Source organism: Humulus lupulus, chromosome 4, assembly GCF_963169125.1.
Source record: "Humulus lupulus chromosome 4, drHumLupu1.1, whole genome shotgun sequence".
NCBI classification, from domain to species: domain Eukaryota; kingdom Viridiplantae; phylum Streptophyta; class Magnoliopsida; order Rosales; family Cannabaceae; genus Humulus; species Humulus lupulus.
In genome coordinates, this window is record NC_084796.1 from 189,986,236 (window position 1) to 190,013,839 (window position 27,604).

The 27,604-nt window shown below is 39.4% G+C and overlaps 1 protein-coding gene across 1 annotated transcript in view; it reads right to left on the reverse strand.

Annotated features, from left to right (window-relative positions):
• Positions 1-4,755: 4,755 nt before the first annotated feature.
• Positions 4,756-27,604, reverse strand: part of LOC133831066 (probable DNA helicase MCM8) — a 38,691-nt gene continuing 15,842 nt past the window's right edge. The window contains exons 8-17 of the mRNA XM_062261235.1: positions 7,663-7,815; positions 7,392-7,462; positions 7,180-7,298; positions 6,922-7,051; positions 6,714-6,768; positions 6,475-6,631; positions 6,216-6,390; positions 5,947-6,117; positions 5,734-5,847; positions 4,756-5,648 (exon numbers count right to left, since the gene is read on the reverse strand). Of these exons, the coding sequence (XP_062117219.1) occupies positions 5,598-5,648; positions 5,734-5,847; positions 5,947-6,117; positions 6,216-6,390; positions 6,475-6,631; positions 6,714-6,768; positions 6,922-7,051; positions 7,180-7,298; positions 7,392-7,462; positions 7,663-7,815 (1,196 nt within the window). The 3' untranslated portion in view covers positions 4,756-5,597. The remainder of the gene's footprint in view (positions 5,649-5,733; positions 5,848-5,946; positions 6,118-6,215; positions 6,391-6,474; positions 6,632-6,713; positions 6,769-6,921; positions 7,052-7,179; positions 7,299-7,391; positions 7,463-7,662; positions 7,816-27,604) is intronic.

The following is a 27,604-nucleotide window of genomic DNA, read 5'->3' on the forward strand; positions in this document are numbered from 1 at the left end:
ACATCATCATTTTCAAATTTTTGGGATAACAACTATCTTAAGAGTAGACAACTTATTAACAATGACTTGAAGTTCATGTACTTGGGGGAGTAAATGTTTAGCATCAAAGAATTTAAATTCCATGTATTGAGTGATAAGGAATGTCTTGGTACCTTCTTCTTATGTTTTGTATTTCTTCTCAAGAGCTTCCCATATCTCCCAATGTAGTATTTGTGTAGAGATCATAGATACGATCCGACAAAGCATTAAGTATGTGGCCTCTACAAATGAGTCAATCCTCTTCCTTTTTCTTCCTTTCTTTGATCACATCTTGAGAATCACCATCCTTTGGGGACTCCAAAGTCTTCAAATCTTTCTCAAGGATGTAGTGCACTTTCAAAGTTGTGAGGAGGAACTTGATCTTGTCTTACCATCTTACAAAATTTGAGTCATCAAATCTATATAGTCTTACTAGATCTTGAGACATGAGCTTGAGAGGTGAGATTGAGGAGCTTTCTTCCATAGATTTAGTTAGTAGAGAACCTTAGAGATAAATAAACTTTGATACAAAACGAAGGTTAAGAGATAGATATTTTTTATTGCTGGAGATTAGGCTTAATAAACATTGTTTTGTATTACAACTCAAAGCATAAAACAACAAGTAATCTAACTCTACAGGTAGATAATCAAAAATTACATAAACAAAAAATAATCAAAGTATGGAGTAGACATTTCTTGAAGAACAACCTTCAAACACAAAATCACAAAGCTATGATTTTATGTGAAACACAAAAGTGACAAGGCTTCACACAAATGTAGATTTGTTGTCCGAAAATCTCTATTCCTAGCCTTCTCCTTGGAATTTCTTGAAGCTACTACAATGGAATGAGATTGGGATTCACAAGCCTTGATCATTCATACAAGTCAAGCTTTCTTGATGAAGATCTTGGAGAAAACTAGTAATCTTGAAAGCTAGAGAGAGAGAGTTCTTTTAGAGAGAGAGAGAGAGAGAGAGAGGTGAGTGACCAAGTCACCAATTAACTCAAATGAACCCTCTAAATAGTATAGGAACCTCATTAGAATCAACCAATGAGATTAAAGCATTTTAATTTGAATTTTGGAGCTAAAATAAGTCACTGTACGGACAGCCCAGGTGACGTGTCGCTTGGTCTATCAATTTTTGGTTGTGCAACGCGTCGCCTCCCAGAGGCGACGCATAGCCGATGCCTCTGTTTTGATGCTCCAAAATTTGTCTCAAAATATCCCCAAATGCTCCCAAACTTTTTGGGTACTCTTATATACTCCAAAGAAACACTTTAGATCCAAAAAGATGATTTATAATTGCCTATACTGAAAGTCAACTCTCACATGTTGACTTTTGTGAAATCCTTGTGATTTTTGCAACTCTTCGTGCCTAACTAATTTCACTATGTATTTAACCTATCACAACAATTCCTAGGTCATTGCCAAATGAAGGTCATTTCTCATCCATTGTCTTCCATGCTATGTCTAAGTTTACCGTCCTCTATTATTTCATTTGCATGCCCTGTCAAATTTTTAGCATATTCGACATTTCGGAAGAAAAAAAACGGAATCAAACAAGGAATGGAAGGAATATACCGCAAAACCTTTTGCATGTATTCTTTCTTTAACCTCATCTGAATTCCATTTCTTTTGCTATCTTGACTCACCACAACTAGGACACAAAGATTATTCCAATATAATATGCAATCATTGTGACAATCATGTATTTTTTTCATATTGTAAGCCTAACGAACACATAGTTTTCTTTGTCTCATAAAAATGACAATGGCATTTCATTTTCTTCAGGCAACAAAAAGATACCAACTGTGTGAAATTCTTATCTCTCCAACCATGTTTGGCTTTTATATTATACAATATAAGAAGCGCTCACAACTTTGTGAATTTAGTGCAACCAGTAAATCAATTTTTCAACGTCATTTAGAAGATTTTCAAACTTAGTGGGGCCTACTTCTGATGCATAATATGCATCATCAATCATGTCATTTAAATTATCGTCATCATCCACTTGCTTATAATTACGCATTTTATTAATCATATAACGGTTAGGAGGAACCTGGAGTTCTTCCCCATGCCAATACCATACTTTGTAACTTTTGTCTATTCCATGGAAATATAAATGCTATCGTATCCTAGTGACTGACATTTTTCTCATATTCCCATACTTTATACAAGGACAACGAATAAAGTTTGGATCTTTCACATGGTCCAAACTAAATTTTAAAAATAAATTGAATTTATTTCTATAATCCATTGACAGCCTATTAGTTGACATCCAATTATTTTCCATATCGTCCCTATTTTTATATAAAACAAAACAAAATAAACATAAAATCAAATCAAATCAAATAAACTAAGCATCGAACAAATTTACAGAAAATCGGGCAGCATTTCCCCTAATTTACTAACTTAGCCATCTATTACAAACAATTCAAACAACATGCAAGTTTTCATCATTGTATCACCACAATACACAAAACTCTCATAACCTATTTCACTTATACATGTAAGTTCCCATCATTTCGCTATCACTGCAGTACACAATTATAATGTTAGAACCTACTTCACTATGGATAAATATATATTCAAACTCCTCAAACATTTGTATAATATTAAAAAAAAACTTACCTCTTTCAATTAATTATAGAGCGCAATTCTAAATCAAACTCCAATAGTCAAAACTAATTAGAGTTGATACCTAAAAGATTAAACATGCAAATTCAATCAAAATTAATATTCACTATTAAAATAAAAATAAAGAAAAAGTCAAATAAAATTAATATAACCTAAACCCATACACAAAAAAAAACTTATCAATCAATATTTTTATATACTAAATGAAAAAACAAATATATAATCTTTATTCTCATATTTTAATTAAAAATAATTAAAAAAAATATATCCAAATAACTTAATTCAACATTAATTAGTAAAAACTATATACTTGCCAACAATGTGGATGAAAATCTACACTTGATTTTGAAAATGGAGGTTAGAAAATTCTCAATTTCCCCTCTTTTTTAAATCACACAAAATCTAACATTTAATCCAAAAGAAAAATAGTTTAAACTTCATATTATTCAATGGGAAACATCATACAACTAATAAAGTCAAGTTTAGAGGTTAGATTTGACCTAAAATGTCTCGAAAATGGCTTGGATGCCTCTATCGCCAGAGCTGGTGCCAAAAAATGCAGGAGAAAATATCCAGAAAATTGTACCTTGGGTGCACTAAGGCTCAACTATATACAACTTATGGTGACACGCTTTACGTGGAACCAAAAGTCTCTAGGTGTGGCACAAAACCACACTAGGCTTAAGTGAAACTATTCGTTTCACCAAGGTCCATCCAACATCTTTTGCACCCAGCATAGTTTTTAATGCCACTACCTATGTAGCGCCAAAAGTATATTATTAATTCTAGCTATGTGTGGAGTAACAACTCCTCCATGAATCTTTTACTCCACTACCTAAAGAGCATAGCACAAAAAGTTGACACACTAGGCATTTTTTGTAATAGTAAATGAAAACCGTCCTCAATTACTGTTATGATTATCATTAACATATTTTAACTTTTTATTATTTTAGTTCTTACTTTCAACACTTGTGATCGTGATTACATGGGGATTTCATAAACTATATATTAAACAACTAGCTTTACTTTATATATATATATATATATTATGATAAACAAGAACTAAATTAATAAGTGCGAAATCAACCCAAAAAAGGATTATTTTTTTTTTTTTTAAAACAAGTCTTTTTTTTTTCTTATCCACGTACTACTACTATAGATCTCCCACCTTCAGCTCTCTCCTATTAATACTGGAAAGCATGTTTCTATGACTCTTTCCTTAAGAAAAAATAAGTACATAGATCAATACAAAAGGGAAAAAGATTAGTTCAATACAAAAGGGAAAAAGATGGAACAAGCACCTATAGTTATACGGAGGAGGTGGAGAATGTATGTGTTTCTTACTTCTCTTTTGATATACTCTCAAAAAAAATGCATAATTGTTGAGAATAATGAATAATTATGTTCGTGATGATCTATGAATCTAACAAAGTAGTACTACTTAGCTGTATCTTGCATCTTTGTAATTTTCAGGTTGAAGCCTAAATATCTCTTTTTATTTTATTTTATCTTATCATGGTGAAAACATAAATAATATATTTTTATTTCTTAAAATACAATTAAAATCATTATTGTACACTTTTGTTTGTAATATTCGTAAAAGTAGTATTCATATACTAAACACTTTATACTAGCTTGTTGTCTATAGCTGCATTGTGTTAAGGAAAAAAAATCATAAACTATAAAGATTGTAAGAATGTGAAAAGTCATCATCATTTCATTATTTTGTCAGTGTTTCATTACTTTTACGTTTGAGTTGCTTTAGATACAATATTTTATGCATGTGATATATCATTTCTTATATTTGATAGATAACTACAAAATATCTTTGGCATTTATATAAAGGGAGAGACAACAAGAGTAAGAGTAAGCAAGAAACAATGGAAATAAGTATGCTGCGGAATTAGTAAGCATAGAATAATATAATTGATTTTGAATGCGTGGCATATATATATAGATAGAGAAATGCTAATCAGCGTCGATGTGACCAACACCACCATAAATTGTCGTATCACTATTGGTACAATTTAATATTGAATTCCATATATTTTAATTTAACAACTACTATAAAAAATTTATAACCACTCACCAGACACACCATTGGCGCCTAATAACAATGTTCATATAGATATATACTTGCAATGATTGATGTTGAATGTCCACAACAAAATTACATGTTAAGAAAATGTCAAATAACTCAGGTCACACTGCATGCATGCATTGTTTGTTCCAATCGCTGTTGTTACTGTTATTTATTTATGGCTAACATATGTAATTAAGAATTATATCATCAGCTCCTCTTCCCTTGTTTTCCCTTGCAGTTCAGCAGTACTGCAAGGACACATTGGAGAGGACCATTTTTCACATACAAGTCATACGTGGATGATACATTGCAAGAACAAAATTCTTTATATAATCTATTTATCACCATTAATCAACGTCTTCATCTTCATCTTCACGATTCACACTTCACCATTACAATATTCTTCTAAAAAATTAAGGATATGGCTGACGAGGCAAAGATTGTGGCTTGCATGCATGGAGGAGAATGAATAAATGATATTCCTCCAAAGAAGACCAAATATCATTCTGTGATTTTTTACAAGTAAGCATGCCTCACAAGCCAGGCAATATAGGAGGAGAGAGTATGATAGCTGCTGAGGCTTTACAGTTTTGGTTGGGTTTGCCCAACTCTTCATTATGGGAGTGAATGGAGATTAGAAGCTATAGATGGAAATCAGGGCTTTTCTGATTAGGTATTTATGACCAAAACCAACTACTCTCTGCCTTTGTATGCCACACCACTACACTAATATAAGAAAAGAAGAGCAAAAGTTATTGCATATTCTCAATACAACAAAATTGGCTTCTTCCAATAGATTATGTACATGAAGAGACTGCTTTCAAAACACAACTCTTTGTTTTCTAATCCTATAGTAATTTTAGAACCTTGACCTTGATGACTGGCTCCGCGAATAAGATGACGATAGTACCTACATGGATATAGATTTATCAGAGATTCATTTTGTTAACATTGTAATCAGAAACCACCTTTCTAAATGGTGTTCCTATGGTTACCTGATATGTCTTTGGTCCTTTCTTGAGTAGATAACCAACACTGTTTAAATTATCAATAAACGCGTCCATATCAGGAACTCTTAGCTCGATCCGATCGGCTAAACTGTATATTTCCTGAAGAAAACAAGAATTTACTTAGAGAAGAATGCTTAATAATGATCTTACATCATCACTGAAAGTGATGATAGAATAGAAAAAGCAAATGGCACCCACTGAGATAGAAAAAAAATCTTTCTGCTGTAACTCCGACTGTTTGTTGAGAGCACTTAAGAACCTTTTGGCCTCTTTTTGTTGACTCATACCACCACTTCGACCGAAGTCCACAAAACCATTCTCATCCACATACTTATCGTAGAGGGATTCTCTCATGATTTCAACTACATCCTGCACAATAAACAAAAATCATTTACAAATCTTACGCACAAAATCTCATTGCGAATCTCACATCTGATGAGGAATGGTTAGCCTGCAAGGCAACTGACCATTGCATCTTGGGCTGTTATTTCTTCTCGTAAATCTAGGCGGGCTCTAGCCTCTGCCAGCCTCACTAGACTCTCAAGTTGTCTAGCTGTTATTGGTGTACTGTCAGCTGATGTAGCGTGATCTCTTAGTTGTAAGTAAAACTTCTGTAGGATTTCAGCTGCTGGCTTTGACATCCTAATTCCACCAAATATCAAATATCAAAAATCAAATATTAATTTGGAATAGTTGAGAGGAGGTGATCAGATCACACCCAATTACCTAGGGAAAACAAAATTTCTTGCATAGGCAATATATTTGCGGAGAAGTTGAACTGGTAACGGAGCAAAAGCACCATCCTTCTTTGGGTCTAATCTCAACCTTGACACTAATGAACCACCATCTACTTTCATCTTTATGCCTCGATCATTCTGCGTTGCTGCATTTTAGTAAGCAAAAGGCACATCTTGAACCTAACTGTATCGATTACTATACATCGAACCCAAGTAGTATAAGAGTACCTTCTCGTCGTAATTTTTTTGCTGCTGGTGCATGCTCTGCGTACCCAGTATGAAGCTGCATAATAGACAACCAATTAATTAATATCATTCAGTTCTGCACTCAACAAAGCTAAATACATTAAAGCGTCTATTATCTTTAGAAGTAATATGAGAAGAACAAGGAAACTGCTTCTTAAGTTGTCACCGTGACTTTGGAAGGATAACTTACAGACATGATGTGCTCTGAGAGCCTCTTATCCAGAAGTTCATCGGGTTTGTCTAGCAATATGAAGACCAAATCAAATCGTGACAGCAGAGCAGCACTAATTTTCAGATTTTCGTTTACTGTTTTTGCACGGCTGTAAATTGAACATTAAAATATTACACTTGAAAAGCTGTAAAACAAAACATAATATGCAGGAAATATAAAGTAGATTTTATCATGTGGATCGCAACAGATAGACATTAAAGTGAAAGACAAGATTACTTGTAATGACCACCAACGGGGTTTGCTGCTGCTAAGACAGAAGTACGTGCTGACAAACTTGCTACAAGTCCAGCCTTTGCTATCGAGACACACTGCTGTTCCATGGCTTCAAGTAAAGCCTGTAATGATCCCAGTTCGAGTTAGATCCATATTTTGATGTGAAGATTAGTGGTAACAAATGCTAAAAAAATTATACGGAAGATCTTACAAACCTGATGCTCTGAAGTCATTTTATCGAACTCATCAATGCAGCACAATCCACTGTCTGCAAGTACCATGGCACCTATTGGAAAATACATGGTTACAAAAGGAGTCAACTAGAGTTGTAACAGAGACTGGAGTTGGTTAAAGCAGATAAAAATAACTTCTCGTTCAATGTGAAAGAACTGACTCTACATGTTCCCACTCAATGTAATATCAACCGAGATTAATAGTCCTTAACATCACATGAGAACCAAAACAGCTACATAGAAGGAATCTTACCTGCTTCAAAAGCATAATCACTTGTTATTGGATCCTTTACTACAGCTACAGTTAACCCAGCTTTCGTTGTAGCATTACCACACACATAAATGCCTCTTGGAGAAACTGCTGCCGCTGCTTGCAGGAGTTGGCTCTTCCCTAGTCCAGGATCACCTAGCAGAATGACATGTTTTCACTTAGAAATTCTTCATTTTCTCTTTAATTATTATAATTTATTTTTTCACACTAACTTCTAGTTGATCAAATTATCTAATAAGAAAATAAAAGACCATCCATATTGTAGGAAATATTGGTGTTTATTAGTCTTTATTACTCGGTATCCTCTTAATTAGGAAACCACTGTGTACATATTGTATAGTTTCTATATTTTGATTATTTGATAGGTTGTCTATAATATTTGTAATTACCAGAATATTTGGTATTAAATTACCAAATATTTCTTTATTTTGTACAGTACCTATTTAAAGGGATTTGCTCTCAATGAATAAATTATCAGTGAATAATTTCCACATATTCTTATGTCCCATTAAAAACGTTTGGTTGTATATCTTATGTCCATGTTTTTGGACCAAATCGTTCTAAGTTTGATCCTAGAAGACTCAAGTGTGTTATTTTGGGCTACTCTTCTACAAAAAAATAAAATAAAAAATACTATTGTTATCATCCTTCTACTCGTTGTATGTACGTCTCATTAGATGTTACTTTCGATGAAGAACAACCATTTTATCCTAACTTTCCACTTCAGGGAGGGACTATAAGTAATGTTTCCAGTTGGGATATTTGTCTTCCTAAAGCTATTCCTGAACTTTCTGAGTTTAATACAATTCCAAGTTCATTTGAACAACAATCTCAGCCCCTGCCAAAAACTAATGAAATCTTAGTTTACTCTCTCCGACAGAAAAATTCTCATGTAATACAGCCAACTGATGCTCCAACATCCCATGAGTCAGACTCACAGACTATTCCTGCTGTAAGCAATCCTTCTTTGAACCCTATTTTATCTGATGATGTTCCTAATTTTGAGTCTTCTAGTATGGTAGAACCTGAATCTGAGTTACATATTGCCAAAAGAAAGGGCGTTCGGAGTTGTACTCAACACCCAATGCCCAGATATGTTTGCTATAGTCGACTAACTCCTCACTATAAAGCTTTCCTAGCAGAAGTCGAACAAGTGGTAGTTCCCAAAAATATTACCGACACTCTCAAAAGCAGTGTTTGAAGAGATTAGTGCACTAGAAGCGAACACTACATTGACAATAGTCAATCGGCCTAAAAATAAACATGTGGTGGGATGTCAATGGGTGTTTGCGGTGAAACACAAGGCTAGTGAAACAATAGACAGATACACAGCAAGACTAGTTTCGAAAGGATTCACTCAAACATACAATGTGGCCTATAACAAGACGTGTGCTCATGTTACCAAGTTAAACACAGTAAGGGTCTTACTATCGATTGCTACCAATCTTGATTGGCCCCTACAACAACTAGATATAAGAAAATGTCTTTCTCAATGGGCATTTGGAAGAAGTTTTATGAGAATATCTCCTGGGTTCGAAGAAAGGTATGGAGTGGAGAATGTATGTCATCTAAAGAAATCTCTTTATGGTCTAAAACAATCTCCAAGGACATGGTTAGAAAGATTTAATGAGGTAATAAAAAGGCATGGATACAAGCAAGCTCAATTAGATCACACTTTGTCTTTTAAACATTCGAAGGCAAAAGTGACTGTTCTCATTGTCTATGTTGAAGATATGATAATAACAAGTGATGATTATAAAGAGCAAGAAAAACTTAAAGGTGTGTGATAGGCCACCCTTAACCTATGTGTATGCAAGGAAGAGAGAAAAGGCAAAAGGGACTGCCAGGTCAGCTGAGGATAGTGCTAATACGGGGGGAATTAATAGGTGGTTATGTGGGTAAAGATAGACTAAGGATTGGTGCAAAATTGTAAGTGTGCACTTGCTAGTATTAGAATAATAGTTTAGGAGAGTTTAGAAGGAGGATGTCGATTAGCTTAAGTATAGTGTAAAGGGAGAGAATACAGGCTCTCGAAAATCCTATTATTACCCATTCAATGAAATTCATCCAATTCTACTCAATTTCTTTTGTTCTGTGTTGTTGAATTTGTAAGAATACCCTAGCAATTGGTATCAGAGACAACGATCCTTCATGGCCAAGAAGTTTGAAGCGGTGGTCGATGCTTTAGATGGTAAGTTCTCCGAATTCTAGCACGAGATCCAGTCAGAAGTGGCAGCACTGAAGGCTAATATGGGGTTCGTGAAGGAGATGGCACGGTTACCTGCGATGGAGAAGGCGCTGCAACTAATTGTGGCCCAGCTGAACCAGCCGACTCACAAGAGCGTGAGCGATTCATCCGCCATAAGCGTCGATCAGATGTGGCGGGCAATTGACAGAGACACGGCATCGGGAGGAAAGCCAGTGAGTCCACAGGAGGTCCGAACTTCACCATCTCACCCGGTTGCTCAGAATGACCACTTACTTTCGGGTCCCTAGGTCAATAGAAATTACCGACCACTGCGAATGGAACTGCCCCTATTTTCCAGCAAAAATCCAGAAGGATGGATATATAGGGCTGAATGATACTTTCTGTTGTCCAAGATGACCAGGGTTCACATGTTGGAGACTGCAATTGTTGGACTAGAAGGGGACGCATTAACGTAGTTTCAATGGGAAAATCAGCGAAGGCCAATTACAATGTGGGCAATTTTGAAGATGCTGATCTTAGGCCGATTCCGTACTCAGCCAATTGGTTCGTTGTCGAAGGAATTTTTGTCAGTCAAGCATGACACAACCGTAAAGGATTATCGTTTTTAGTGGGAGGCACTTGCTTCTCGAGTACCCAATACACCTGAGCATATTTTAGAAGGTAACTTTGTGAAGGGTTTGAAAGAAGAAATTAGAAGTGTAATCCATATTTTGAAGCCCACGGGTTTGGTCCAAGTCATGGATTTAGCCCAAAGAATTGAGGAGCCCACCAAATGTTGAGTGGGTCAAACTTGGGTAGTCGCCCATCTACAAATCAGCCCTATTTGAGCCCAATAATCCCATCTTGTTCATCCATTTTTGCTTGGATGCCTAAACCGCCATCAATGTTCAGTTCAAGCTCATCTGTAGTGTCTGTGTCTACTCACCAACTAATGCAGCTACTCCAGCAAAGACTCCCCACATAAGGCGGATTACTGAGGCTGAATACCAAGACAAAAAAGCAAGAGGTGTTTGTTTCAAGTGTGAAAAGAAGTGGCATAGGGGTCATGAGTGAGCAGAAAGCCCTCCAAATGATATTAATTATGGACGAGGAAGAAGGAAGCCCACCGATGGAGTCTCCCCCTACAACCCCAGAGCCCTTAGAGGATATCACAAGTGAAGAAACGTTGGCAACATTATCCCTCAATTCGTTGGTCAGCATTACATCAGCCGACACAATGAAGCTGGCGGGTAGGAATGGGCAGCAAGCAGGGACTGTTCTCATTGACAGCGGCGCAATGCATAATTTCATCTTCGTTGACATAGTAAAGGCAGCCAATATTTCAATCACGGCCACTTCTTCTTACGGAGTGTTGTTGGGTACAGGGGGCAAGGTACGAATGGATGGTATTTGTAGCTCGATGGAGCTCGATTTGGGGATTTTGAGGGTTGTTACTAATGTTTGTGGAAATAATGCTTCTATATTTTATTGAATTAGAGTTATGCCTTTAAATAGGCACTGTACAAAGAATGAGAAGATATTTGGTAGTTAATACCGAATATCCTAGCATAATAACAGCAAAGAATAGGGTAACAAAATAAGTCTACAATATTCTAAATATGGAAACTATACAAAATATACAGCTAGGTTTCCCATTCTAAACGGGATACCAAATAATATTTCTTACACCCTTCCTCAAGTTGGTGCATAGAGATTCCACATGCCTAGCTTGCAAACTAACTCATTGAAACTTTCTTTAGACAAACCCTTAGTCAGTATATCTGCCTGTTAGTGCTTGTTGGGAATGTCGACAACACATAATTCATTTTCATCAATTTTTTCTTTGATAAAATGTCTATCCGCTTCAACATGTTTAGTTCTGTCGTGATGAACTGGATTATGTGCGATGCTAATGGCTGATTTACTGTCACTGTACAACTTCAACAGAGCAGCCCTTTGAAGTTTTAGTTCTTCAAGTATGCGTTTAATCCAGATAATTCACATACTCCTTGAGCGAGTGCTCTAAGTTCTGCTTCAACACTACTTTGAGTTTACCACTGGGTGCTTCTTACTCCTCCAAGTAACCAAGTTCCCCCAAACTTTAGTGCAATAACCAATTGTTGATATTCTATCCTCAACTAATCCTGCCCAATCCGCATTTGTGAAGGCCTCAACACCTCGCTCTTCATTTTTCTTAAACAATAACCCAGTCCCTGGTGTTTTCTTTAGATAGCGCAAGATTTTATACACAGCTTTCAAGTGTTCTTCTAAAGGATTGTGCATGTATTGACTAACCAAACTTACAACAAATGCAATATCAGGTCTTCTGTGAGATAGATAGTTCAATTTGCCCACTAGCCGTTGATACATACCTTTGTCAACTGTCTTCCCTTTTTCCTTTTTGTACTTGCCTCTTGGTTCAATCGGTGTTGCAACTGGTTTACATCCACTCATTTCAGTTTCTTTGAGAAGATCCAGAATATATTTCCTCTGAGATACTGAAATACCTTGTTTTGTTCTTGCAACCTCCATTCTGAGAAAGTACTTCATTGGCCCAAGATCTTTAACTTCAAATTCCTAGACTAGCACTCCCTTGAGTCTTCCTTGCTCTTCATAATCATCACCTGTTATTATCATATCATCAATATAGACAATGAGGATAGTTACCTTCCCCTCTTGTGTGTGTTTGAAAAACAAGGTATGATCTGACTAAGCCTGTTTATATCTATGTTTTCTTATCACCTGATTAAATCTTTCAAACCACACCCTTGGAGATTGCTTTAGGCCATAGAGTGACTTTTTCAAGTGACAGACATTCTCTGTTCCATATCTTCCTTCGAACCCTGGAGGAATCTTCATGAAAACCTCTTCTCCCAAATGTCCATTGAGAAAAGCGTTTTTAATGTCAAGTTGTTGTAAGGGCCAATTAAGATTGGCAGCAACAGATAATAAAACCCTTACTGTATTTAACTTGGCAATCGGTGAAAATGTTTCATTATAGTCCACCCTATATGTTTGAGTGAACCCTTTTGCAACAAATCTTGCTTTGTACCGGTCTATTGTTCCATCTGTCTTGTGTTTGACTGTAAAGACCCACTTACACCCCACCACATGTTTGTTTCGAGGCCGTTTGATTATTTTCCATGTGGTGTTGGCTTCTAGTGCCCCAATTTCCTCATACACTGCTTTCTCCCAGTCTTCTTGTGTGGAGCCTCGGTAATAGTCTTGGGAATCACTACTTGCTCGACTTTTGCTAAAAAAGCTTTATAGTGAGGATTCAGTCTACTATAGCAGACATATCTTGACATTGGATGTTGAGTACAACTTCTAACTCCTTTCCTTTTGGCAATTGGTAACTCAAACTCAGGTTCTACCATACTGGAAGACTCAATATTAGAAATATCAGTAGGTACAATAGGGTTAAGAGGAGAATTACTTGCATTAGGATTGGTCTGTGAGTCAGAGTCATGAGATGTTGGAGCAGTAGTTGTCTGTATTACTTGATGATTTCTTGGTCACCGAGAATAAACTAGGAGTTCCTTAGTTTTGGGCGACTGAGGTCGTGACAGCTGAGGTTGTTGCTCAGAAGAGAATTCAAGAGTAGTCTTAGAAAGGCAAGTATCCCAACTAGAAACATCACTTACAGTCCCTCCCTGAAGTGAATAGTTGGGATAAAAAGGTTGCTCTTCATTGAATGTAACATCTAAGGAGACGTACATACGCGAGTAGAAGGGTGGTAGCACTTGTACTGTTTTTTGGTAGAAGTATCCCAAAAAAACACATTTTAAAGCTCAGGGATCAAACTTAGAACAATTAGGACCAAGAACATGAACATAAGAGATACATCCAAACGTTTTTAAGAGAAGATTGGAAACAAGTGGTGTATATGGATATATTTTAAGAAGCATGGAGAGAGGAGTGTTATATTTGAACACTCGAGAGGGCATTCTATTGATGAGATATACGGCTGTAAGAATAGCCTCACCCCAGAAATGTTTTGGGACAGAATTTGTATACATTAGGGCTCTAGCAATTTCTAAAAGATGCCTATTTTTGCGTTCAGCAATCCCATTTTGTTGAGGTGTGCCTGCACACAAGCTTTTATGCACAATACCATGAGATAAAAGATAATCACCCAAGATTGAATTAAAATATTCAGTTTCATTATCTGTGTGTAAGACTTGTAGATTTGCATTGAATTGAGTTTTTATCATAGAGTGAAATTTTTTGAATGTCATGGCAGCATCAGATTTAGTTTTAAGGAAAAATACCCAACTAACACGTGTGTGATCATCAATGAAAGTAATAAACCATCTAGTATTTGTTATTCGAGATGGTCCTCATATATCACTATGAATAAGAGTAAATAGTTGGGTGGATTTGTAGGGTATAGAATAAAAAAGAGCACGTGTGTTTGGCCAATTGACAAATTGCACATTGAAATAAGCTCAAGTTTTTATTTCGAAACAACTTAGGAAATAAGTACTTTAAATATGAAAAACTAGGGTGGCCTAACCTATAATGCCACCTCATAATATCATTGTCACTAGAAGAAATACAACCAGAAACAAGAGCTTTATTGACTTGAGCAGGAGGAAACGGATCAAGGTAATACAGCCCGCTACATGCCTTCGCATTTCCAATCGTCTTCCTCGAGGACATATCCTGAAAAGTACAACAAAGTGGTGAGAAAGAAGCAAAACACTGTTGATCATGAGTGATTTTTCTGACAGAAAGAACATTACAAGAGAGATTAGGAACATGGAGAACATCTCGTAGAACAAGAGAAGGAGATAATTGTATAGTTCCTTTACCAGCCACAGAAGAAAGGGAACCATCAGTAATTTTAGTTTTTGGGTACCTGGACAAGGAGTATAAGCAGTGAACTGATTGGGCTGACCAGTCATGTGATCCGAGGCCCCCGAGTCCGCAATCCAGGTAGTATTTTGAACATTGAAGGCAGCAGAAGTACCTGGATTGGAGGTGGACGAAGGATCAACTGCAGGGACAGCAGGAGCAGTGCTTAGAAGCTAATGGAGCGAGCTAGAGTGAATGGAAAAGGCTCTAGTGGAGCAGCAACCAAGGCTTGACTATCAGAGTTGGGACGATTTGAGGGACGAGGCTTCCAATCAGCTGGTTTACCATAGATTTGCCAACATTTTTCCTTGGTATGACCAACCTTGTTGCAGTGGGAACACCATGGACATTCACGTCGATTTCCACGAGGGTCGTCACCATCCTTAATGCACCGGCAGCAAGAGCAGATTGATCAGTTTCAGCAGCGACTTGGGGTCCCATCATGACTCTCTTCCTGCTCTCCTCTCGTCGAACCTCAGCAAAAGCCTCACGGATGGTGGGAAGAGGATTCTTGCCTAAGAGACGACCACGCACCTCATCAAGGTCTCGGTTAAGGCCATGGAGAAAGTCAAAAAGTCTCTCTCGATCAAGCATTTTCTTATAGAAAGAAGCAACAGTAGAACATTTCCATTCAGGAACATAAAAAAGATCTATTTCTTGCCAAAGATTATAAAGGATGCCATAGTATTGTGTTACCGTAAGGGAATTTTGTCGCTGATCCCGAAGTCGGGATTTGAGTTCAAAAACTTGGGCAGAATTTTCCAAATCCAAGAAAGCCTCCTGAACAATGTCCCGCACTTCTTTAGCAGTAGAAAGGAATAAATAAATCTTACCAATGTCCACTTCCATTGAGTTGATAAGTCAAGCCATGATGAGAGAGTTTTCAGACTCCCACTTAGCATAAGAAGGATCATAAGCCTGAGGAGTAGGAACAGAACCAGTGAGATATCCTAAGCGTCCACGTCCTCGAAGGTACATCTTCACGGATTTAGACCATTGCAGAAAGTTCTGACCATTCAGCTTGTGTATGTAATTTGGAGAGTTTTGGTGATCAAAGGATGTGGGAGAGATCAAAGGGGGTTTTGTTGATAATGGAATCGACTGAGGTGTCATCAGTGACAGAGGCAGTGGGATTTTGAGTGTTTGGATGGGTTACAGTGGCCATGAGGGAAGAAAGAAGCAGAAAAAACAAGACAAAGGCAGAGAGCAGCGGCAGCTTTAGGGTTAGGCTTTAGGCTCTGGTACCATGTGGAAATAATGCTTCTATATTTTATTGAATTAGAGTTATGCCTTTAATTAAGCATTGTATAGAGAATGAGAAGATATTTGGTAGTTAATACCAAATATCCTAGCATAATTACAGCAAAGAATAGGGTAACAAAATAAGCCTACAATAATCTAAATATGGAAACTATACAAAATATACAGCTAGGTTTCTCATTCTAAAAGGGATACCGAATAATATTTCCTACAATTTTCTTCCTTTGGATTTGGGCAAGGTGGATATAATATTAGGGATCAAATAGTTGACATTGGGGAATATGCAGTCAATTGGCGAACAATGGTGATGAAGTTCAAAGTTGGGGGTTCTTGGATTACACTACAAGGTGATCCAAGCCTTTGCAAGTCTCAAATCTCCCTCAAGGCCATGATCCATATGGTGCAACAAGAAGGGGAGGGATTTTGGGTTGAGTTTGGTGCCTTTGCAGTAGAGGAATCCCAAATTAGCCCCGTACCACCACCCATCCTCACCATTTTGGAAAAGTTTGAAGCTGTCTTTGATATGCCGCAAGGCTTGTCACCATTCGGTCCAAGGAGCATGCTATATGTTTGAAAGAAGGCATAGGCCCTATTAGTGCAAGGTCATACCGTTATGCTCAAACACAAAAAGATGAAATTGAGAGGTTGATGGCTGAAATGTTACAAGTCGGCATTGTCCAACCTAGCACTAGTCCCTTCTCAAGTCCGGTGCTCTTGGTGAAGAAAAAAGATGGGAGTTGGCGGTTTTGTGTGGATTAACGGGCTTTGAATCGAGCTACAGTTGCTGATAAATTTCCAATATCGGTCATAGATGAGTTGCTAGATGAGCATTTTGGTGCCAATAGTGTTTTCCAGGTTGGATCTCAAATCCGGATATCATCAAATTTGCGTTTGTGCTAAAGATGTGGAGAAGACAGCTTTTCGCACACATGAAGGACACTATGAGTTCTTCGTCATGCCTTTTGGCTTGACAAATGCCCCTTCCACTTTCCAAGCCTTAATGAACGAGGTATTTTGTGATTTCTTGCGAAAGTTTGTCCTAGTTTTCTTTGACGATATTTTGGTGTATAGTGTTGCCCTTGAAGAACATGAGCGCCACTTGGAGATGGTTCTTGACCATTTACTTCAGCACAAACTCTATGCAAATCACAAGAAGTGTTTATTTGCTCAAAGTTATTTGGAGTACTTGGGTCACATTATTTTTCCAGATGGAGTGGCAGTCGATCCCCAAAAGATAGTGGCAATGGCGAAGTGGCCCATTCCTAAGACTTTGAGGGATTTGAGAGGATTTTTGAGTCTAACCAGATCTTATCGGAAGTTTGTACAAGGGTATGAACAAATTGCAAAGCCTTTGACAGATCAATTGAGAAAAGACGCTTTTGGCTGGTCAGATACAACACAAGAGGCTTTTATTCGTTTGAAAGAGGCAATGTGCTCGGTACCATTTTTAGCACTGCTGATTTTTCTATACCATTTGTATTGGAAGTTGATGTTTCGGGCAGCAGTTAGGGGCTGTGTTGATGCAGAACTTCTTCTGTTCTGTGTTGTTGAATCTATAAGAATACCCTATCAGTGTGCTAGCTCAAGAATTTGAAGTAAAAGATCTGGATTGATGAAATACTTTCTGGGAATAGAGGTTGCAAGAACAAAACAAGGTATTACAGTATCACAAAGAAAATATATTCTGGATCTCCTCAAAGAAACCAAGATGAGTGGTTGTAAAACTGTGGCAACACCAGTCGAACTGAAGGGCAAATACAAGAAGAAAGTCAAAGTGGAAACTATCGACAAAGGAATGTATCAACGATTAGTGGGCAAGCTTATCTACTTGTCTCGTACAAGGCCCGACATTGCATTTGTTGTGAGTCTAACTAGTCAGTACATGCACAATCCTCTAGAAGAACACTTGGAAGCGATGTACAAAATCCTACGCTACCTAAAGAAAACACCAAGGACTGGGTTACTATTCAAGAAAAACGAGGAACGGGGAGTTGAGGCCTTCACAGAAGCAGGGATCTATTGAAGATAGAAGGTCAACAACTGATTATTGTACTAAAGTTTAGGGGAACTTGGTTACTTGGAGTACAAAACAGCCAGTGGTAGCTCGAAGTAGTACTAAAGCAGAACTTAGAGCTCTTGCCCAAGGTGTATCGAATTAATTTGGATTAAACGTATACTTGAAGAACTAAAACTTCAAGAACTGAGCCTATAAAGTTGTACGGTGACAGGAAATCAGCCATCAACATAGCACATAATCCAGTTTATCACGACAGAACGAAGCATGTTGAAGTGGACACACTTCTGATAGGCCACCATTGACATTTGTGTACGCACGCAGAAACAGTAGAGGTAACAGTAAGGTAGCTGTAGGGGATAATTAGTTGGATTGGTTGGCTAAGTTGTTATGTTAGAGATATTAGAGTGAGGGAGGGTACATGGGAATTCCCTGTGGTTGTAAATATAACAGTGAGTGTGGAACTTAGGGGAGGATAGGAATTGAGTAAGGTGTATCCCTTGTGGGAGAGAACTAGGCTCTTGAATTCCTAGCTAAGCAATACAGAAACTCACCATTTCTGCATCTATATTCTCTGTTTACTTACAATTGTGCAGGTTAATCGTATCAAGTGGTATCAAAGCATTCGATTTTCATGGGGCCTAAGAAGGATTCGTACTTGGAGATTTTGGAGGAGAAGTTGGAAGGAGTGCAGTCGGAATTCACTCGGGGATTGGCAGAGGTTCGAATCGAATTCCAGCAGTTGCCGAAGGAAATTGAGTGGCTCGAATTAGAGGTTCAACAATTGCCGACTATAGAGAAGAAGATGGACTATGTGGTGTCACATCTAGCTCAAATTTTACAGGCTCAAGGGAGAGGAGATACACAGTCGACGGCTGCTAGTGCAGATCAACAACACCGTGCGGTTGAAGGAGAGGTTTCATCAGCTCCGATTCCGAGTACAGTTCCGATTCCACCACCCCCATCGTCGGATCAGGTTCAGCCACCGTCCGCGGTTCCATCAACATCATTGTCAATGGCCCAGGATTATGGGCATAATTACAAACCCCCTCGGCTAGAGTTGCCGTTATTCTCAAGAGAAAATCCTGATGGTTGGATTTACCGTGCCGAACGATATTTTTTGTTGACAAGGCTTGCTGAGCCTCAGATGCTGGAGGCGGCTATAGTGGGTTTAGAAGGACACGCTCTAACTTGGTTTCAATGGGAGAACCAGCGTAGACCGATCACTTCATGGGCAATATTGAAGCATCAATTGCTTCTCCGATTCCGGGCGGTTCCAATCGGCACAGTGTCGGAGGAGTTTCTGTCTGTTGTGTAGACGTCGACGGTGAGGGAATATTGCCTGAGATGGGAGGCTCTGGCTTCGCAGGTTCTAGATCTGCCCGAGCACATATTGGAGAGGAGTTTTGTTAAAGGGCTCAAGGAAGACATTAAAGGGGCCCTACATATTCTACAGCCCACGGGCCTTGCCCAAATCATGGAAACAGCCCAACGAGTTGAGGAGGGGCAACAGATGTTCGCGACAGGCCACAGGTCCAAGAGTTTACTGGCCAGATCTAACCTCAGCCCAATCACACCCTCTCGTTCAATTGTGAACCCCTTCATCGCTAGGTCCATTCCACCAACTGCATCGACTCCATCGACGTCACCTGTACTCAATAACCCAGCTATTACGAAAGTATCCAAGCCACTGAACACCCGCAGTTTGATGGAGGTGGAATACCAGAATAAAATAGCTAGAGGGGTTTGCTTTAAGTGTGACAAGAAATTCCACCGTGGGCATGAGTGTGACCAAATATTTCTTCAAGTCATGCTCACCTTGGACGATGATGATTCAAGCTCACCTTCAGAATCCCCACCTCCTACACCAGATTCGGCTGAAACAGTTGCTTTAGAAGAGACACTAGCCACCCTTTCTTTGAACTCCTTGGTTGGGATATCATCTGCCCATACAATGAAGCTCGCTGGTCATATTGGTCTGCATCCAGTCACCATTCTCATTGACAGTGAAGCAACTCACAATTTCATATCAATGGATGTGGTTTCAGAGGTTGGCATTCCAATCACTCCAACAACATGTTATGGGATTCTTTTGGGCACCAGTGGGAAAGTGCGAACTAAAGGTATTTGTGCTCAAATTGAGTTGGACTTGGGAGCTTTACGGGTCGTCACTGATTTCTTGCCATTGGAGTTAGGAGGAGTAGATGTGATTTTAGGCATCAAGTGGTTCGAGACTTTAGGCAATATGCAGGTGAATTGGAGGACTGGTGATGCATTTTGAAATGGGGGATACTTGGGTGACTTTGCAAGGTGATCCAGGCCTGTGTAAATCACCTATATCATTGAAGGCCATGATTCATACGGTGGAGCATGAGGGTATGGGTTTTTGGGTTCAGATGGGTGCTTTGGCAACCGAGGGAGCAGGTGAGCAAGTTTATCCCCAGGCAGTGGCCGACTTGCTCCAACGTTACAGCTCTTTTTTTGCTATGCCAAACGGGTTACCACCTAGTAGAGGCAGGGAGCATTCGATTGCATTAAGGGAAGGGGTTGCTCCCATTTCAGTGCGGCCCTATCGATACACGCAAGTGCAGAAAGATGAAATCGAGAGGTTGGTTCAGGAAATGCTTCAGGCCGGGATTATTAGACCAAGCACAAGTCTGTTTTCTAGTCTCGTTTTGTTAGTAAAGAAAAAAGATGGGAGTTGGAGGTTCTGTGTTGATTACAGGTGTAACGACCCGAATTTGCTAATCGGGCTTAGGGCCTTGATTAGTATGCCTGGAGGGCAATAAATGATTTAATATGCTAATATGTGGATTTATGTGTATATATGATTATGATACATGTTTAGTTATGTTAAATATGCATGTGGACCCCATTTGGATGTTAGGAGTATAAATGTGATAAATGTTATATATATGTGATATGTCTGTGTAGCACGGACCGAGACAGTCCTGGTGAGCAATTAGTCAGGAAATCACAACAGGGTTGAGATTCAAACTCGGGGCGAGTCGATGGGTAATTTGAGTACTCGGTGTGTTATGGGATTATCGGGACATGAAAATAAATATTTGGAGATAAATTTGAGGATAGAATGTCTAGGCGGGAATACTGGGGAAATTTACCATTTTGCCCTCAAGAACATTTTGGTACCCCGAGCCTTGAGGTAACCCTTTAGACTTAAGTCAAATAAAACAAAAAAGAGGAATTACTTAGAAGCTTTGGGGAAACCGACATATACAACCTTCCATAACTGAGATAGCTCTTATTCTCTTCTTTACACTCAAAGGCAAACTTAAAGGGAAACTCAAAGGAATTGGCTAGAAACTAAAGGGAATTCAACTGTGATATCTTAGGAGATTGAAGCTTAAGGATTGAGGATCAACCCAGGGACTGAGTTCAGCAAAGGTAAGCTCTAATTACTAAGGTTTAGTCTTGGATTTCTGCTGGTTTTGGGGATTGCATGTTAGTCAAGATTGGTTTGCTTTTTGAGAATTTTGGCTGAGTTTTGAAGTAGGATTCCATGGGGTTTTGGTGCTGTTACTAAGCTGAAATAATTGTGTTAGTTATCTGGGTTTAATAGATGAGTTTTGGGTGAATTGGCTTGAGGAAAGGTGTGGAAAAATCTGGGTTTGGAGGTGAGAGCCGCAGCCCCAGGAGGGGTGCGCCGCGGCCCGTGTGCTCGCGCGGCCATGGGTGGCCGAGAGGTTCATGCGCGCCGCGGCCCATGTGGTGCTAGCCTCTGTTTCGAGGCTAGCCGCGGCTCTTGTGGGTGGGGTCACGGCCCTTAGTGCCAGTTTGAGTTTTTAGGGGTATTTTAGGCTTGGGAACTCAAGGGGTAAGGCTCGGGATGGATTTTATCACCCGGATTGATAGAATTCAAGGTCCCGGAGGTTAGCGTTATGGCTCGAAGTTATTTAGCGGATTAGAATTTGATGGATGGGCATTGTTAATGTGTTGTGACTAGGGTTTCGGCGAGGCTCACGTTAGAGGACTGTGCTCGGAGCATCGGTGCTCAGAAAGCTCGGAACTCAAGTAAGAAAACCCTTGTTCCCATAGAGCTTGTGTGCAGGGCTGAGCCCAATGTATTTGATTAGAATTGATGTGCAGGGCCGAGCCCAGTATGTTAGAACTGCGGGGAGTAGCCCTTTAACTGACTATGCTAGAATTTTGTACATGCTTGCTATGCTATATGTATTGTGATGTGAATGATCGGCAAGAGCCGAGAACGGTGTAGGCCGAGAACGGCGAAGGGCCGAGAACGGCGTTGAGCACGTTGAGTGCAAGGCCGAGAACGGCAAGGGGCCGGGAGCAGCGTTGAGCACGTGAAGTGCGAGTTGCCAGGGCGAGTCCCTAGACGGATACCTGGGATATCCTCACAGCGTGGTCCGCGAATCCAGGGCTTGGTAACGCCTGGGTCGGCTAGGTCGTATGTGTGTAGCTAGTTGGTGGCCTGTTTATATGCTTGATATATGTGATGCATATGTTATCTGTTTGTGGGTTTTCTTGCTGGGCTTCGGCTCACAGATGCTCTGTAGTGCAGGTAAGGGTAAAGAGATGATCAACCAGCCATGAGTACAGCAGGCGTGTACATGTTTGGCCAGCCTAGCTGCCACAGCCAGAGGATTTTGGGAGATGCTTGTAAATGAACTTGGATTTTGTCGTTTAGCCGACTTAGTACAGTTTTTATGTTGTAAATGTTTCTAAACTGTATTTCAGGATCCTAGGTGTCAAACTTTTATGATCTTCAATGATATGGAGTTAATTCTGTATAGTTTTTCCTCTGTTTAAGGCTTAACTACACTGTTTGATTTAAAACCTTGATAACCGAGTTGAAAGCACGTTTCTAAACTCACTTAGTAACGGCTCAAAGGGAGTAGGGCATTACAACAGGGCTTTGATCAGGGAGACAATGGTTGATAGATTCCCAATTCCAGTTATTGATGAATTGCTAGACGAGTTGCACAGAGCGAAGGTGTTCTCTAAGCTGGATTTGAAGTCGGGTACCATCAAATTCGCGTGTTCGCTCGGGATATTGAAAAGACAGTGTTTCGCACGAATGAGGGACATTATGAATTTTTGGTGATGCCCTTCGGCCTCACAAACGCTCCAGCAACCTTCCAAGGGCTCATGAATGATGTATTTCGGGATTTGTTGTAGAAATTCGTTTTGGTGTTTTTTGACGATATCTTATTATACAATGCATCCTTGGAAGAGCATATCCAACACCTGGATACAGTATTACAACAACTGCAACATCACCAACTGTATGCAAATAAAAAAAATGCTTGTTCGCTCAAACAAATGTGGAGTATCTCGGTCACGTAATTTCAACTAAGGGGGTGGCAGCAGACCCAAACAAGTTGGAAGCCATGGCTAGTTGGCCTGTGCCTCTGTCAATTAAAGAATTAAGGGGTTTCCTTGGGCTAACGGGTTATTACCGCTAATTCGTAAAGGACTATGGACACATCGCCAGGCCCCTCATTGACCAGCTTAAGAAAGATGCCTTCGGGTGGACTGCAGTAGCACAAGAAACCTTTGTTCGGCTCAAGGAAGCAATGTGCACAGTTCCGGTGTTAGCCATCCCTGACTTTACCTCTCCTTTCATTCTTGAGGCTGATGCATCCGGGTCTGGTCTAGGCACGGTTTTGATGCAAAATCAGAGGCCAATAGCATATTTCAGTCAAGCACTCTCACCACGAGCTCGCAACAAGTCAGTATATGAAAGGGAGCTGATGGCTATAGTCTTGGCTATCCATAAGTGGCGGCCATACCTATTGGGGCAGAAATTTCTGGTCCGAACAGACCAATGAAGCTTGAAGTACCTGCTGGAACAGAGGTTAGTGGCTTCGAAACACCAGAAATGGCTCACAAAATTATTGGGTTATGATTTTGAAATCCGATACAGATGTGGCTTGGAGAACAAGGCAGCAGGTGCCTTATCCCGCATGCATAGCGACATTTCCTTGGCTGCTATTTCCATTCCTACTGTTCTGTCTATACCAGATTTGAAGGCTCGTGTTGCTTCAGACCCAAGGTTGTCTAAGGTGGTCAAGGATATTGAAAGTGGGCGAGATGGTGGGGGTTACTTCTTGGTTCAATGATGCCTCAAATTTAAAGGTCGTTTAGTGATTCCCTCAACTTCTCCTTTTATACCATTGTTGCTTCAAGAATATCATGGCAGTAGCGTCGGAGGGCACTCCGGAGTCTTTAAAACTTTCCAAAGAATTGCAGCTGATTTGTATTGGGCAGGAATGCACAAGGAAATCCAGAAGTTTGTGGCCGAGTGTGCCATATGTCAGCAGCACAAGTATATGGCACAATCCCCCACTAGATTACTCCTGCCCTTGCCAATTCCGAAGCAGATTTGGGACAATATTTCGTTGGATTTCATTGAGGGATTACCGGTCTCGAATGGCTTCGACTCGGTATTGGTGGTGGTAGACCGATTGAACAAATATGGGCACTTTATTCCACTCCGACACCCTTTTACTGCTGCAACAGTCGCATTGGTTTTTGTTCGTGAGATAGTCAAGCTCCACGGAATTCCTCGCTCTATTGTGTCCGATAGAGACAAGATATTTCTCAGCCTGTTTTGGAAAGAGTTGTTTCGCTTACAAGGAACGATATTGAAACAAAGTACAACATACCATCCACAATCAGATGGCCAAACGGAGGTCGTCAATCGTTTGAAGATGTATCTCGTTGTTTTGTTAGCTCCAAGCCAAACCAGTGGTCCAAATGGATTCCATGGGCAGAATATTGGTACAACACCTCATTCCATTCGTCTGTGGGCATGACTCCTTTTCGGGTTGTTTGTCAAAGAGATCTGCCACCTTTGGTACGCTTTGAATACTCTAGTACTCGAGTTTTAGCTGTCGAACAGAACTTACATGCAAGAGATGAGGTATTGGAGCTGCTCAAACATAATCTGCATCGTGCTCAACAAAAAATGAAAATGCAAACTGATAAGAGAAGAGATGTTCAGTTTAAGGTGGGCGACAAGGTTTATGTGAAATTACGACCTTATCGGCAACGAACAGTCGCAAAGAGATTTAATGAGAAGTTAGCACCACGTTATTTTGGTCCCTTCCCCATCACAGCTCGCGTGGGTGAGGCAGCATATTGACTTCAGCTTCCTCCTGCAGCGGTAATCCATCCAGTTTTTCACGTTTCTATGCTCAAAGCAGCCTTGGTACCTAATCAGCAAGCTACTGAGTTGCCCCCAGGCCTTATTGCAGATCTGGAGTGGATATTAGAGCCAGAAGACATTTTGGAGATTCGACCAAGCACACATAAAGCAGCACCGCAGGCACTCATCAAATGGGCTCATCTTCTTGAGTTTGAAGCTACGTGGGAAGATTTCCAAGCTACACAGGACGATTTCCCCATTTTCACCTTGAGGACAAGGTGAGACTTCGGGCCAGCAGTATTGATAGGTGAAGAAATTCAAAGACAAAAGAGATAATTTGGTGATAAAACTTGATATTTTATTCACTGTGATGAATAGTATTTATAGGCTATACAAGAATAAAATAAAATCTTTACATTTAATTGAAATATTCTAAGGAAAGATAATATACACAATAAAAACTGCCAGCCTATCACAAGGTAATTTTATAATTTCCTAGCTGTCAATACTCCCCCTCAAGCTTGACTATAGATATTGATGAGCCCAAGCTTGTTCATAAGGAAATTATAAACTTTTTCAGATAATCCCTTGGTAAGAATATCTGCAAGTTGTTGATCAGTGTGCACATACTCGATTTTGATAACTCCCCCATCAATTTTTTTCCTTAATAAAGTGACGGTCTACTTCTACGTGTTTTGTTCTATCATGATGAACTAGGTTGTGAGCAATGCTAATAGTAGACTGGTTGTCACAGTAAAGCTGGACTGGAGCTTCATACTTAATTTTCAATTCTTCCAATAGTTTTTTTATCCACACTGTCTCGCACACTCCATGTGCCATGGCTCTGTATTCAACTTCTATGCTGCTTCTTGCAACGACAGTCTGTTTCTTACTTCGCCATGTTACCAAGTTGCCCCATAGTAAAGTACAATATCCTGATGTAGATTTTCTGTCATCAATCGATCCAGCCCAATCTGCATCAGTGAATACTTCGACTTTTCTTTCAACAGTTTTCTTTAAAAACAACCCTTTGCCTGGAGTTCCCTTCAAATACTTCAAAACTCGATATACAGCATTGAGATGACCTTGGCATGGGTCGTGCATATATTGACTTACTGCAAAAGCAATGCCTAGTCTAGTAAGCGAGAGATAGATGAGTTTTCCAACTAGTTGTTGATATCTTCCTTTGTCCACTGGTTCTCCTTTAAGCATTCGGTCTTTGTTGCCGAGTTTTATTGGAGTTTTGCTAGCCTTACAATCAAGCATTCTAGTTTCTTCAAGAAGATCAAGAGTGTATTTTCTTTGTGAGACAGAAATACCTCTTTTGCTTCTAGCAATTTCCATACCCAGGAAGTATCTCAGTGTTCCAAGATCTTTGACTTCAAACTCTTTTGCTAATAATTCTTTTATTAAAGTCATATCCTTGGTATTGTTGCCAGTAACTATTATATCGTCAACATATACAATCACGATAGTTATCTCTCCTTTTCCCAAGTGTTTAATAAATAGAGTATGGTCTGTCTGACCTTGTTTGTAGCCGAGATCCTTGACTACCTTTGGAAAACGATTGAACCACGCCCGAGGAAATTGTTTCAGGCCATAGAGAGATTTGTCGAGTTTGTAGACAATATTGGGAGTTTTCTCTTCAAATCTAGGGGGTTGAATCATGTAGACTTCCTCTTCTAGTTCCCCATTTAAGAAAGCGTTTTTTACATCTAGTTGATGTAATTCCCAATCCAGGTTTGCTGCTAACAAAAGTAAGACTCTAATAGTATTGAGTTTAGCAACAGGAGCGAAGGTTTCGGTGTAGTCAATTCCATAGGTTTGTATAAACCCTTTTGCAACTAGTCGAGCTTTGTATCTCTCAATAGATCCATTCGCATTATATTTGACAGTGAACACCCATTTGCATCCTACCACTCTTTTATCAGGTGGTAATTCCACTAATCTCCAAGTTTAAGTTTTTTTAAGAGCTCTCATCTCTTCATAAACAGCTCTTCTCCATTCAGGAATCTCAAGTGCTTCTTCAATATTCCCAGGAATAACAATATTTGACAAGCTAGAAGTAAAAGCTTTAAATGAAGATGACAGATTTGAATAGGAAATAAACTTGGAGATGGGATATTGAGTGCAAGACCTAGTTCCTTTTCCCAATGCTATAGGAATGTCTAGATCGGAATTAGTATTTGAAGGAGGATTACCTGACATATTTGGAGAAGGAGAATCTACCACCGGATTGGTTTCTTGACTATGCTGAGAATACATGATTTGGTTATTTCTTTTCCATCTAGAATAAACACGCAACTCTTGTTGTTGATTTGGTAGATGTATATCTGTTTCAATTGACTTGGAAGATGGAGCAAGAGTTTGAGATTTTGGATCTGCTGAATTTTGAGTCAAGTCTGGAAGCTGGACAGAGGAATCAAGAGGAAGCTCTAACCCCCACGACCATTGAGCTTCATTATGATGAGTATTG